Source organism: Arvicanthis niloticus, chromosome 15 (genome assembly GCF_011762505.2).
Source record: "Arvicanthis niloticus isolate mArvNil1 chromosome 15, mArvNil1.pat.X, whole genome shotgun sequence".
In the NCBI taxonomy this organism is placed as follows: domain Eukaryota; kingdom Metazoa; phylum Chordata; class Mammalia; order Rodentia; family Muridae; genus Arvicanthis; species Arvicanthis niloticus.
The window spans coordinates 32,295,853-32,311,719 of NC_047672.1; the positions used below are offsets into that span (position 1 = coordinate 32,295,853).

Sequence of the window (15,867 nt, forward strand, 5' to 3'; positions counted from 1 at the left end):
ACTCAGCCAGGTAGCACATGGGAGCACTGCTCTCTACTCAACATGCTCTAGACTGAAAAAGTAAACAAAAGTAGATATTTTAAAACTTCAGGGTAGCTTAACAATTGTTTTGCAGCTGTTTGTAAAAATAAACTGGAACAGTAGGGAAAATATATTAGTAAGGATAATGTTTTAGAATGGAAGTTGGCAAACTAAAGGACCATAAAATAAATGCTTTAAATGATCTGGGCTTCTGAAATGATCTGTTTGTATAGTCTTTGTTTTTATTCTTTACAATTGTTTAAAACTTTAAAACCATCATAGCTTTCAACTCCTATAAAATAGGATATAAGTGTAGAATGGTGCTATGTGCCTGTAATCCTACGATGTGGAAGGCTGGGGCAGAAACATCATGAGGTATGGCCAGCCTGAGCTACATACAAGTTCCAGGACATCCTGAGTGAATGACAAGACTCCTACCTCAAAAATCCCATTCTTTAGTGCCTTCTAAAGGAAACTTCTGTATACATGCATGGTTTGGGGAAGGAAATAAAGACATGAAATAAATATTGTTGAGTAGCTTCATGAATCAAGGATGCATCCTAAAGTCTGATTATATCAAATATCGTATCACCAAACACTTAGCAATATAAATTGGCTATTGGTGTTTCAGTGCAACTGGAAGTTCCCTCAAAGGAGACTTGGCCACCTGTCCCAATATGTCAAAGATGGGATTAATCATAAAAAGCAGAAAAAGGAGATTAAGTCAATGTGACTACATGGGGTTGGTTGTTGTCTCAGTCTGTGGATGAAAAGGTTCAAAGAGGCTGTAAGTGCTTGAGGCAATAAACCAGTTCTCATAACGTGATTGTTCTGCCTGAGAATCATTTCACAATGCAGTGCCCTGTCTTTGACTGTTCCTTCCATCCAAAATGACTACAGATTCAGGACAAGACTGGAAACCTTTAAGACCCTTTTTGGAGGTGTGGAATGGGGACTTACGAAGTTGGTAATGAGATACCTCAATTACTGTTACCTTTGTATCTTCAGCCTTGAAGGGGATGAGAATAGTTAGGTATCACTAGCTTTATACTTTTTGATGATAAACATGCTACTGTGCAAATTAAGCAGGTTGCTGACCCAAAGTAAAGGAGACAGATGGGAAATAAGGTAGATTCCAGGCTTTTATCTTGCTTTTAGTTATTTTGTGGGCCCAAGTCAATGATTTTTGAGCAAAAGCAGCTTCTGACTTCTAAGTGTCTGTAACAGATCTTTATAATTGTATATGAGATTTGTTGTTTTCTTAGATAAACTAATAAAAATTACTACTATTCACGCTGCTCTTTGTGTTTTTTATGGTGGTGGGGTGGGTTCACTTGAGGTTGAAAGATGACCGACATAGATCACACCATATTAGCTGCACAACTGAGACCCAAACCTGTATTTTCTAAATTTTATTTTATATTTATTTATTTTTGTTTGTTTGTTTGTTTGTTTGTTTGAATCAAGGTTTTTCTGTGTAGCCCTAGCTGTCCTGGAACTCCCTTTGAAGACCAGAAAGGCCTCAAATTCAGAGATCCTCCTGCCTCTGCCTCCATAGTGCTGGGATTAAAGGCATGTACCAAGACACATTAAAGGCTTGCATTTTCTAATTTGAAATGCACTTCCTCAGTTTACCATTCTGTATCTTCATCTGCCATCAAACATTTAATGTTTATATCATTTTTAATACATCTGTTTAAAATCTTTCTTTTTGTTTCCATGTCTTGTTGACTTTTTCTAACATCTGTGATATTGGGTTGAATCTGATAAAATGTTATTAAAGTATCAGTTAATCAGCTAGATAATTATAGAGGGAAAAAGTAAATTTTAACCATCTAATTCATACCATGGAAAGAAATAAGTTCTGTCTAGATTGAAGATTTGATTGTTCAAAGCAAAAGAATAAATAGTTTTAAAAAACCATAATGACATCTTTATGACCCAGTGTAAAGCAGACATACACAGATGTATGTACATATGCATACTTTACTATTCTTGTTCAAGGTGAGGTAGGTCACCTCTACCTCAGTTCTGCTTCTACAAAGTGATTCAAAGAAGTCTTTTTTGCTTGAAGGGACAAGCCAGTTCCCTTAACATGATTTGTCCTGCCTGCAGATGATTTCTTGATGGAGTGATTATGAATGTCTGTGTGTGCCTGTGTGCATGCATGTGCACACATGCACACTTTTAAAAATAAGACATAAAATAAACTTGACAAACTAGAACTAGTAAACAATTTATATTTATTTTCTATTCTCTGAGTCCCCAGCTTACTCTACTCAGCACAAAGCAGCCATAGCAGATACTATCCCACATCCCATACAAATAGAAAGAAGTACTGATGCTGAAGAATATAACAGTACAGGCAAAAATCATGTTTATACTATAAATGTGAAATAGGAAAGTCCTCAGAATAGCAGATACATTAAGTCCTGGGGGGTTGGATGTGAGATAATTGGGGGTGTTAGCACCCCTCATCTTGGCACTAGCCTTTTGTTAACTTACATCTCCCCTTTCTTTCATCTGTTTCTGTCATTGCATTTTATTGGTTTATATTAGCAAATACATATGTACAAGTTTCCTACATTATGTACAGAATTGTTTTCACACCAGTGCCCTCTTTGCCTTCCTCTACTTTCTACTGACCTGCTTCCTTTCCTGTCCTCCGTTCTGCTTTCATGTTGAACATGTGTGTATGTATGGAGGGGTGCTTCCCAGTGAGTTTTTTTAAGGTTATTTACAGGAACATGAACATCTTTCCAGTGGCTACACCACTGAAGAAAATTTCTCACCCTCCCCTGTCAACCATTAATTGTGACTAAATCTTCAGAGATGGGTAGAACCCCATGAGCCTCTCTGCTTTTCATGACAAGGTAGTGATGGGCCCAATCTTGTGCAGATAACAGCTGCTATGAGTTCAACAGTGTGACAGTCCTTTCAAAACTGGAAGTCATCGTTCCACACCACTCCCTCCTGACCTGACATTCTTTCCCCCTTCTTCCACATGTCCCCTGTAGTAAAAGGTGTGTCTCTCTGTATGTGTGTGTCTGTGCATGTGCACACACCTTTAAGGGGGCTATATATTCAACAGCCATTTAGTCCCAGTGCCTTAAGCAGCTATACATTATCTGCAGTCACTGCCAATCGCTACATTAAGTTTTTCTGAGCACAGCTGACAGCAGCATATATGGACATAGGCACAGTTTCTAGGATACAAATCCAATCAGAAAATGGTTGGTTATCCCTATGGTGACTTGGACTTGCCACTGCTGCACCAGTGGGCTCATCTTGACTGGCCAGTTAATACTGCCTTTTTTATCTTTTAAAGGCCCATCCTTTACACATATTTTCCTCCTAGCCCCATTCTTATAAATTGATGAATCTAAAAAGAAAATGCAGGTAGCACCCTTAGAAGTATATTCAGGTCAACTTTGAAGAAAAACAGATAAGATGGCTTCTAAAAAGAATATCCCTGCTCAGCCCATGGATTTCCTGCACATCATCTTACTGAATCCTGTGGCTAATAAAAGTTCTTTATATTCCCTGTGCCCCAGAAGATAGAAACTTGAGATAAAGGGTCAACTTTGTTGTCTTCAGGGTCAGTCTTCAATAAACCTGCTTTCCTTCATCAAAACATTTAGTCGACAAAACTACCATAAATAAAACATATACCTAAAAATTGCTTTTGTTAAACAAGCATTGACTCCTCTATTGAATCCACAGATTAACTAAAAGAAGGATGAAAGCCTGGCCTCCAAAGTGTGTGGTATCTTCAACAGTAGAATCTTACCTTCAAGTTTCAGGAAGCAATCAAGGGCAGTAGCAATGACCTACATTGTGTTGGAAGTCTCTTGGATACTCCCTACCTTGATGAAGATGAAGCAGACAAAAGCTAGCATATGTTAAGTGGAAATACAAGTACAGTCATTTTGAAAAATGGACAGTATTTACTAAAGCTGAATGAACCCATGCCCAGTTTTACTCCTAAGTATATTCCCAACAGAAGTGCATGTACAAGGTGCATTTGAAATGTCATATCAAAGCAGTTAATTTTGGAGGAATCTGTGTGGTTAAGGAAATGCCTCTAAATGCCTAAGTCTGACTCTATGACTTATTAGATATGTGATTGGCTGCCTCAGTTTCCTTGACTATATCAAGGAGATGATAATAATTCCAATCCCATAGAGTTGTTGTGAGGTATAAATAAAATGATAAAAAGCTAAGAGTACTCTAGTGTTAACTATTGCTGGTTTCTCTGTGAATCATATGAGAACTATAATGGCTCCTATTGAGTGGTTGAATAATGTCTATATTATTTGAGTTAATTCTTTTAGTACAATTGCCATAAATCTTTTATAGTGCAAATAGATTAATTTGTTTCAATTTGCTTTAAGTTTTAGTATTGCCCCTCCCATTTTGATTATTTTGTTATTTCAATTTTGCTACATAGAACACTATACTATTCAAAGAAGTAGTAATATGTTTAAAAATGTATGTCTTCCTCTCATATGTCCCATACCTCCTTATAAAAGTTTATCTGCTTGCACACTTATCTTCTTTAGTATATGTTTTATAAATATAAGATACATGCATGTTTCTTATTTTAGTGTACATCGTTTTGTATAGTACAATAGATATATCATTCACAGAGCATCCCTTTTTTTTAACCTAAAGATAAATGGAAGTCATGCTAAGTTTTTTGAAGGAGATATGCCTCGTTTTCTTTACAGCTACATAATATCCCAACAGTTGTGTGTGTGTGTGTGTGTGTGTGTAGCTTATCAAACAAGGCTTCTGTTTTGGTAGTGTGCAGTTACTTTGTACTTAGGCGTAGTGCTGCAAGGGATACCCTAGGCATGTGGTTTTCAAACATTAGATCTGTATTTCAAAGCATATTTGTTATGAAAGCTAAATATAATAGATATATCATTCATAGAGCATGCTAAATGTTTCCAGGAGTGTATAAAAGTATGGATTCCAATAATCTTAGCAGTACTCCGTGTGTTGAGCTATTGTAGTTTGCCAACCTTTTGGATGGGAAATGATGTTTCAATGTGTAGTTTTAATTCTGTTATTATGAGGAAAATTAATTATCTTTCCTTTTTAAATCCCTGTGTATGTGTGTGTGTTTGTATAATGTTTGTGTGCAAGTATGTGTGTCGGCATGGGTCCATATATGCTAGAGTAAATGTGTGAAGGCCAGAGGACAAGCTTAGGTGTCTTTGCTTCTACCTTCTATCTTGTTTGAGGCAGGTTCTACTTGCTACTGCATTCACCAAGCTAGCTTGTCCACTAGCTTCCCAGAACTCTCCTGTTTCCTCCTCCCATCTAGATAACTGGAGAAGCACTGGGATTACTGATACTTACTACTGTATCCACACTTGGGTCCTCACACTTGCTTGGCAAGTGCACATTGATCCACTCCACCCACCCCAGCCTAGCTCTCTTCTATATCGATAAAGGTCATTTATACCTCTGTGAAGTGCCTGTTCAGCTTTTCCACCACAGTTTTCTTTTACAGATTTTGTCTTTTATTTTTTCAGTTATTTAAACATTTCTTGTATGTTAAAGATACAAACATATGAAACATGTTGCTACTTTTCCTCCCAGTTTTCCCTTGTCTCCTGTGTTAGCATGGGCTCTGTAATGCTCACTTTTTTTTTTTTTTTTTTTTTTGGTTTGTTGTTGTTATATTCATGAGTCATTTGTATATTCCATCTGATTTTTAGTCATTGTTAGAATCCTTATACTTCACAGTGTGGAGGAATTCACTCATATTCACTTCAGGTACACTTACACTTTCATGTTTTACTCAAGTTCCATATGTCCTTGCTCTTCTGCATTTCTCTATCTACTTGTTTATCTATTTGTACACACCATTGCCACACAGTTTTTTTGGCCCTGTTAGCAGCTGCTAACTCCCCATCGAGGCTCTTCTTACTGTTTTCCAAGCTTGTATGTTTGTTTTCCTTATCAAAATACATCTTCCTTCTTTCATAAAATTTGTGTTATTTTTTATTGGAATCATATTAAATGTATAAATTACTGTAGAGGAGAACAAACTATCTTATTGATGTTGAAAAGTCCTAACTAAGTACAAGGACTGTGTTCAGCTCCTTTGACTGGTGTTTGCTTTTCTACAGGTGGTTGTTGTACAAGCAATTAGTGCTCTCTGTCAGAAGTACCCTCGGAAGCACAGCGTTATGATGACTTTTCTTTCCAACATGCTTCGAGATGATGTACGTAGTAGTTTACTTCTTAAACATAGGAAGTTGTCCTCTTAAATTCCCTTGATTGCTATTAAATACCACAGTGTTTTATTGTTATTGTTTTTAACTCACTTCTTCAGGGTTTGTATTTTTATTTTTTTACTCTTTGAAATTTTAATACATATATTCAGTGTATCTTAATAATGTCCACCCCTCATCTGCTCCTGCAGGCACTCCAACTCAACCCAGGACCTCCCATTAGTATTTTAAGTATATTTTTTTATCATGTGTTAAATATATTTCTTTATCATTTCTGTATACCACTCAAACATATACATAATTCCAATTGCTGTATTTATCATGGCTAATTATTTTTCCACTTGAAGGGGGAAAAGCTTTTTTTTATTGTTATATTAAAGGAAGTTAGTTGAAATTTTAATATTATAAGCATGAATTTTGAAATACAAGCACTTCTTTAAAATAAAATTTTAAAAAGATCCTTAAAATGGGGACACCATTGGCAGCGGTTAGTGGTTAAATTAAGAAAAAAAAAAGTCTTTAGAACAAATGACAGTTTTATCTTCTCTTTTGTCAGGGAGGTTTTGAATACAAAAAGGCCATTGTGGACTGCATAATCAGCATTGTGGAAGAGAACCCTGAGAGTAAAGAGGCTGGTCTAGCCCACCTCTGTGAATTCATTGAAGACTGTGAACACACCGTTCTGGCTACTAAAATTCTCCACTTACTGGGCAAAGAGGGCCCTAGAACTCCAGTCCCCTCCAAGTATATCAGATTCATTTTTAATAGGGTAGTTCTGGAGAATGAAGCTGTCAGAGCTGGTGAGTCATTAGAACCGAACTAATGATGTCATTGCTGATCTTTAAAAATAGGTGATTTGAGAGAGTAGTGATGAAGTTGCAGGGTCTCTGATGCTGTGATTTGATCTTGGTTCCAGCTACACAGCTCTTCCTTTGTGTTTCAGCTTCCATACAGATATTTGCCTTTAATTAGAGACCTATAGCCCTTGCCTTTCAGTGTGACAGGAATACTATAGTAGGACCTCTAGTTTTTCATTAAACCATAAGTAAGAATATATATAGGATTTATGTATAAATGTGTCTGTATATACATCTTAAGTGATTCTTTCTAGTCTATTACACTGGAATCGGTAAATTCTCCTGTGATCCTTTCTCTCATTAACTCCTGACCTTATCCTATCCTTATACTTGGTTTCCAGATAAACTCAAAGACTACATACATCACTAGTTCCCTTCATATGCTCTTTGTCCATTTACTTTTCAGCTCAATAAAATTTGGCCCTCTTCTTTAAATTCTTTTTTGTTTCTTTTTTAAATTACATATAAGTTGGCTGACCAATCAGACTACTTAGTATTTTTATCTTAGTTCACATTCTTCTAGATTGTTTTTTGGAGCTTTGTTGACTCCCGAATATGAATGTTCATACTACCCCCCCCCCCAAAGTAATGTGAAATTCAGACTAATTCAACTAAAATCTTCGCTTGATCCTACTCTCACAAGACAGACTTAGGCCACAGCGTTGAACCTTCCTCTGCTCTTTACCACAGTCCTGTCACTTTTCCTCCTTCTTGCTTCTTCCTCCTCCTGTCTTTATGTCCCTGGGTAAGGGTTAGGCTTTTATTCATTTCTGATCCCTAGCTCATCTTTTTCTGGTTTCACAGATATTATTTATTTACTAGCTAACTTTGAAGAGCAGTCAGTAAAATAACAAACTTAGGCTGGAGAGCTGACTTAGCATTAGGAGTACTTACTGCTCTTGCCAAGGACCTGAATTTGGCTTCCAGCATCAACATTATGTGGCTCACAACCACCTGAACTCCAGCTCCCAGATGATCTGATATTTCTGGCCTTCCCTAGCACCTGCATTCATGTATACATACCTACACACAGGTGGATACACTTATATACAATTAAAAATAATTTGTACAAAATCTTAAAAAAACAAACTACAAATATATCCTATACCTATGTGGGATAATGTAACCTTTAAAACCTTGAGGTCCCTGTGGTTTTTGGTTTATCTCCAGTCTTTTACTTTCACTCTAATATGGGTCCAACACTTAACCTTTCTTGTTCAAGTCTAATACTAACACTTTCTGCTCAGAACACAGGACATTTTTATTTGCTTTTCTTTCTAATACTCTTGTCCTGCCTTTTCCCTTTAGGTAAACTAACTATTCTAAAAAATTAGGTGCAATAGTGCCTCCAATCTTTGTCTTACCTAAGCCCCTATCACTGTACTTACCTAGCATCTTGGACCTACTTTAGCAGAGATTTACTGGGCAAGATAGTCTGTCTTACTGCACCCTCGCTCCTTAGGTCAGAGGCCATGTCTTTTATCTTCCTACCCCTCAGCTTTTGCCACACTTCCAGATAAAATTTAGGTGAGCATTGAATCTTTGTTGAATGAAAGGAATTTTAATAATAGTTTTTTGGTGCTAGTTGTTTAAAATTTGAACTGAATCATGTCAGAGGATATATGAGGCTGTCATGGGGTAGAGACAGCTCACAGCCAGTGTATATATATAATTCTTTTTCCTTACAGAATGGAAAATTTTCCTGTATAGAGCTCTCTAGATACTTTACTGTTCTATTTATACCTAAGTAAGATCAAGAAACTGTCAACACAACAAGAGACTTTATTTCTACTGAATACCAACTGCTTCTCTAATTTGCTTTTAGTTTCAGTATTTTTATTTTGTTCTGTTTTGTTTTCTAATACAAGGTCTTACTTTGTAGCTTAGGCTGGTCTCAAATTTTGAGTAATCTTCCTGCCTTGGACTCACAAGTGTCTGATTTGTTTTTGAATGCTTATTGCTTAGCTCTGGAAAGCCAGTATTTACATTGTTTCATCTTGTGTTTCACAATAGCTGCTGTGAGTGCTTTGGCTAAATTTGGGGCTCAGAATGAGAGCCTTCTCCCTAGCATCCTTGTACTCTTACAAAGGTATGTAAAAGAATGAATGTTGCCTGTTGGAAAATAAGACTTCCATGTAGCCAAGTAGTTAAAAACCTCTTTGTACTGTGTCAGATAAACTGAAACTGAAAACTAAGAGGAAAGCTGATAGAGTTAGTCAAGGGCAAGTGGAGTTTTGGGTGGGTTTCCGGGTTGTTGTTGTTGTTTTTTTTTTTTTTTTTTTTCTAGTCATTATATATGTGCAAAATTTGAGTTTTAGATTTCTTTTAAATCATACTGCCAGAGTAAGGCAAACCTATGTACCTCAATTTGTACAGTAGGCACTAATTTAAAAGAGATTTGAAATGATTCGTGTGAAGAACTAAAGATAGCCTTTTATGATTCCCATAACTCGTTAGTTGGTGAGGAAAGGAAAAAAGTTGATGGTCTTTTTAGCAAATATTTTGTGATTGTGTCTTATAACTAAAGCAATTAGCTCATTAGTCAAAGACTGACTAGTTTAAGTAAAACAGATTGCCATTTGAACAATAGCTATCTGGATTTTGAGTGCTAGTTTTCTTTTTGTATCCTTAGAAAGTGTAACATTTCCATTTCTTAGTTGTAGAAAAGCTAAAGTCTTTGTTGGGCTCATGTAGTTACAGGTTCAAAATTAGATTGTAAATTATTATGTCATGGTATTGTGTTCTTCCTAGTGATCTCAGTGCCTTCTCAAATAGCAACATTTCTTTAGTAATTCATGACCGTTCAAGAATTTTTAAGAGCCCATGTTAGCTATTATTGAACTCTTATCATAAAAGTCATATCAGATGACCTCAGCTGCATTCTTCAGGTAGATAGTGAAAGTTGGACATCTCTGTACACAAAGACAGAGACAGAAGCATGCCTATACTATTCCTTCTGATCAGGTGTATGATGGATACTGATGACGAGGTACGGGACCGAGCTACCTTCTACCTGAACGTGCTACAGCAGAGACAGATGGCCCTGAATGCTACATATATCTTCAATGGTCAGTGAGAGTCAGGATTATGGACCTATAACACATTTGTTTGTCAAATGATCAATGATTTTTATGGTGATTCACATATTAACTGACTCCTTTAGGCAGTTGAATGATTTTAATCTTTGAATGCAATTCTATTTCTAGAGAAATTCATATTCATAAAGGTATTTTCTAATTTGGTAATAGCAGTTCCTATGAAATAATATAGAAGAAGATATTCTTTAAAATATGAAAGGGTCCAAAGAATATTGCTTATGCCTGGTTCTTCTTAAGCTCCCTCTTAAATGGCTGTGTCCCCATTTTTGTTTTCTTTTGTCTGCTTTTCTTGTTCCCATGATATTTTATTTTCTGAGAAATGCTTGCATTCTGTTGACATTTTTTATACTTTGTTCCCATGTTTCCTTGAAAGAAATAAGGCAGCTTATAAGTTTATGAGGTAGATGTCTATAATAATCTTCAGTTGGGTTAAGCAGGCTATAGATTCCTAATGCTGCAACCCTTCAATACAGTTCTTCATGTTGTAGTGACCCCAATCATAAATTATTTTTGTTGCTACTTTATAACTGCAATTTTGCTACTGTTTTGAATTGTAATATAAATAAGAATGTTTTCTGATGGTCTTAGACAACCCCTGTGAAAGAGTACTTTGATCCCCACATGTTGAGAACCACTAGGCTATAGTTTTTTGTTATGTGTTTCTCTTCCTTTATAAAGCTTAACCATTACAGATTGTTGAGAATAGATTATAATGCTGAGATTTTCCTGTCTCTAGGTCTGACAGTCTCTATACCAGGGATGGAAAAGGCCTTACACCAATATACATTGGAGCCTTCAGAAAAACCCTTTGATATGAAGTCAATTCCTCTTGCTATGGCTCCTGTTTTTGAACAGAAGTCAGGTAACAGAACTGTTTAACTTTGTTAGTTTTTCTCTGTATAAGTAATTTCATAAAAACTTGTAAATATTAGCATATCATCTAACCTGAAAAATAAAACTAGAAAAAGATTTTTTAAAATAGCATCATTTCTCTCTTTATCTTTGTTTGTTTGTTTGTTTGTTTGTTTGTTTTTTGAGACAGGGTCTCTATACATAACCCTGTCTTAGAACTCACTATATAGACAAACTTGACCTGGAACTCACAGATAGATCTACCTGCCTTATCTTCCAAGTGCTGGGATTAAAGGCATAGTGTGTCACCACTCCGGGCATATTTTTTCTCTTAATACCTATTTTTTTCTTTTTATTCCTTGAGATCTTTTAATACTAAGATAGATGACATTTTTTAAATTTAAGATTTTCATTTTAAGCCTCTTTGGTTTTACCCAAAAGCCAGAATAAAAAATATGTCCTAAGTTGAAAAAAAAATTTAATTATTTAATACAAAATATCACAATACTTGAAGCTGTTTGCCACTGTGTATCTGCTAGAAGTTATTACCTTCATTTCTCTCTGTATGCAAGGTCAGTTAAAAGTAGAAAGAAATTCACTTTATTGCTTATATCTGTCTTTCTAGAAATCACACTTGTGACTCCTAAGCCAGAGAAGTTGGCTCCTTCCAGGCAAGACATTTTCCAAGGTATATTTTTATGAATACAGTAATTTTTAATCCCTAGGCATTATAAATTAATAACATCCACTGCTTTTATTCAATTTGATTAATTCTCAATTCAGTACATTTTCCTGTGTTACAGGTTTTAGTGGCTGGAACTATCTGGTGTCCATGGACTTTCCAGTTATTAATTTACTACCTGGGACTGTTATTCTTGTGCATATTTTGTTGGTTAAGAGGGAAAAAATTAGCAATTTAGTTTCTTTTTCCCTCCTACATATAGGAATCTAGTATATAAACTTGGTAACGTAAAAGATTATTTCACAGAAGCTTGGAGATCCCCAAATTGACTTTTCAATTGTTAGTAAAACCATAGAAATGAAACCATTTTTCTACTCTGTGGTAACTAAAGCATTTTAATAAAGTCTCTTCCTGTCTTCTTCATGCTGCATTGTACTTTATTTCTCTTTGTACTTAACAGAACAATTGGCTGCCATTCCTGAGTTTGTGAACCTGGGGCCCTTGTTCAAGTCTTCTGAGCCTGTGCAGCTTACAGAAGCAGAGACAGAGTATTTCGTTCGCTGTGTGAAGCATATGTTTACTGACCATATTGTATTCCAGGTGAGATAATGAACTAACTCTTGGTTCTTTTATAGCCTTTAAATACAAGCTGCTATACTTGGAGCCAAGTAGTACTTCCCTTTAGTTTACTATTCTAGTTCCTTTCATAAAGGACTGATTTAGCAACAATTTGAGTTTTCTTTTCAGATGTATAGAAGTTTCTTCCTCTGATGGGCTATTTGTGATAACTAAAGTCTAAAAGGATATAAAATTAAAATGTTGCAAAAACAGACATATGGCACAATTGTTTTAAAAATCAGCATTTAAACAACAAGGTAAACTAAGTGTATTATACACAGAACTTAGATTTTTAACACCTTGATGTAGAGACAGTCTCAGGGAGAGACACACTGATGGCTCAACACAAACCACTCACAATAAGCCTGTCTGTGTTTCACAGAGACAGTTGGGAACATACTCTTGGCAAGTATAAGGCCTGGCTTCCATCTCTAATACAAAAAGAAAAAAATCTTAGGAGACCTATAGTGCTACTTAATGTTGAGTAGATTCAGCACAGAACTGTAGACTATGAGTGAGTAGAAACAACTTATTGGAAAACAATTATTTACAACATTTCTATTGCTAACTTTTCAGTTTGACTGTACCAACACTCTGAATGACCAGCTGCTGGAGAAAGTAACGGTGCAAATGGAACCATCTGATTCCTATGAAGTGCTGTGCTGCATCCCAGCTCCCAGCCTCACTTACAATCAGCCAGGAATATGCTACACACTTGTTCGCTTGCCAGATGAGGATCCTACAGCAGGTACTAACTCTTAGAAGGGAGAAGAGACTTAGTGGTCTAAAGTGCATCACCTCTTGAGCTCTTAGAATGTCTTGACAAGTTTTTAATCTTCAAGAAGGTAGTTCTTTCTAGAATTTAATGTTGAGGGTAGGTATGTTTATAATATTGATTACCATTATATAGGTATCACTATGTGAGGAAAAACTTGCTGATAATAATGTTAAAAGAAGAACTGAATGTACACAGTAATAGCCCAAAAAAAGCATTCAGGTTTTCTATCGAAACAATGTAAGCATGAGTGAATACCTGATATGTCTTATAAGAATTAGGACTTTTCCCCCCCAAATTCCTGGGGAAAGTTGGTTATTTAGCAGATGGTTGGCATTTTAAATACATCACTTCTAAGCATCTTGTAGCATAAGATTGCAGTCTGCAGTGTTTCAGCCTCATTAGCTTAGTCAACCATTTTGTGTTCCATATTTGAGAAAGGCTTTATCATTTACTTGACCTATGGTCAGTCTTGGGGTGGAAGTGGCATAAGGGTCTGAATGAAAGACAATGGCTAGTGCCAGTGATAGTCTTTATACTTTGACGATTTTGGATGGTCTCGATGGTGTATCCTTTATGTTAAAATCCATCCCACTTGAACTCCACCCCACTCAGTTTTCCCATACTCATTGCAGAACTAACCCAACTTTCACAGAAATAAGCACACATACCACATTAATATTTAAAGTTTTTACTACTTGTAAGTACAGGAAATACAGAAATTAACAATATTAACAAACATCAGAGAAGTTACAGAGTTACAAGAAATCATAAAAGTACTAGTAAATAGTAATCCCTGGTATCATTCAGTTACATTTAGGGCTTATTCTGATTTATTTTATAGCCCCTTCTCCTAACTCCCTTCTTCGGTGTTCATTCATGGGAACCGCTGACCAATCTTAGCTGGGTTGGGTGCTAGACTAGGCTACTCAGACTCTGGCACGAGGTAGATTCATGTTGGCACCATTGCTGAGTCTGAATCCCAGGATGTTCCCTCTGATCCTGAGTGGAACTGTGTTTGTGTTGTTCACCCACTTGGATCTATAACCCTAACCCTGGGTGGGAAGGCACTTTCCTATCTGGACTCTGACATTTCTCCTTTGAGCTTTTGGTCATCTGTCTTTACATTTAATAACTTTGTTTATTCCTTTGTGAAATCTCTCACCTTCCATTTCCTTGTGGTTTCACTTTATTCTCCTGGTCTGATTTTCTCTCCAGTTCATTCATATATATATAATCTCTGAAGTAGGTCTGCTAGGCAGTAATTAAACAGTAATTAAAATTTCTGTTCTCACAAGTAAAGCTAGTTTTGTTTGCTGTTGTTCCAAACTTATATCTGGGTCCAGCCTTAATACAGCTCTATGTCTTTGCAGTCATCCTGGGAGACTCTAGTTTTTTCCAATAGCCATCTTTCCTTGCTTCAGAATTCCTCCACAATCACTGTACTTCTCACTTGTAGGTTGTTAATTTTTAAGGGATGCCATTACTTTACACTTAATTACAATAGGAACCTGAATAGGAAATCTGAACCCATTGAAAACTCCACCCCTTCCCAGTTGAGATTACTAGCTCTTCATATATACTCAATACTAACTCCTCAGGTGAACTCTGATATTGGATAACTCAGGGGACCCACACCCCAGGGAATGGGATGAAAAGAATAGGTACAGTTTTACAATACCAAAATACACAAAACAACAATATTGAAATTACAGCAATTACATATATTATAGGAAACAACAGTAACATTAAACACTTCCACCAAGAGAGAAAGAATAGATAATCACCTCAGCTCTCTTCACTGAGGAGGTAACTTCTTCTTAAAACAGATCTTACATGTTATTAGCCCAGAGGTTTGAATGTTTGGTCTGCTGGCTATGGACTATTCGGCTTTTGTTTGTGAAAATTTGGCAATTAGAGACATTTCTTTATGTTAGATTTACAGGGTTTTCTGATCAGTGGCAGAATGCGATTATAAACTCTAATCTTGTTTCATCACTTTTGTGTTTGATCTACCGTATGCTTGATTACTCCTTTCTATTCTTTATTTTTATTAGAATTCATGAATTTTAGCCTGTAGCCAATCTCAACTCTACTTTGCAATGAACGATGTGAAATACCAGGACATAGGTGGTAATGGAGTCTATACCCATCCTCCCATCTTTCTTTTTTAACATTAAATTTTTTCCATTGCAGATATTCTAAAACATATCAATCACTTCAAAATCTTATCACTTTTAAAATGTGTCTTATCTCAGAAAAATATTTTTTCCTTACAGTCACAGGGAAAATATAGAAACTCTTGTTTATGATTTTCTTCAACTTGAAAATAATGAAGCATATTAGAAAGGAATATAGGTTTAATAGACAGGTAATACTTTTAATTTTGGCCCTAGCACATATTGAATCTGTGAATTGGACAAATTATTTTATTTGTGTGTCATCTGGAACCATACATAATAATACACAATATTTTGTTTAATTCTAGGTTTCCTTAATTTTTTTCTATTACCATCTTTAACATCAGTTCTTCTGCAGTTCAAAAGATATATGCCCTAAAGTATCATTCAGAATATTATTTATTGATTATAATTTTCTTTGCTCAATCTATAAACATCCTTGACTATCAGACACTGGTTTCTGAAGATTGTTGATCAAGGCATTTACAAACTCATCTGTATGTAACCATTATTCCCCTTATCCAACCCATTCATTA

General features: G+C 35.8%; 1 protein-coding gene across 1 annotated transcript in view; it reads left to right on the forward strand.

Annotated features, from left to right (window-relative positions):
* Copg2 (coat protein complex I subunit gamma 2) overlaps positions 1-15,867 on the forward strand; it is a 116,940-nt gene that overhangs the window by 69,400 nt on the left and 31,673 nt on the right. The window contains exons 13-20 of the mRNA XM_034519771.2: positions 6,165-6,260; positions 6,826-7,069; positions 9,140-9,215; positions 10,091-10,194; positions 10,961-11,086; positions 11,702-11,764; positions 12,219-12,358; positions 12,953-13,124. Of these exons, the coding sequence (XP_034375662.1) occupies positions 6,165-6,260; positions 6,826-7,069; positions 9,140-9,215; positions 10,091-10,194; positions 10,961-11,086; positions 11,702-11,764; positions 12,219-12,358; positions 12,953-13,124 (1,021 nt within the window). The remainder of the gene's footprint in view (positions 1-6,164; positions 6,261-6,825; positions 7,070-9,139; positions 9,216-10,090; positions 10,195-10,960; positions 11,087-11,701; positions 11,765-12,218; positions 12,359-12,952; positions 13,125-15,867) is intronic.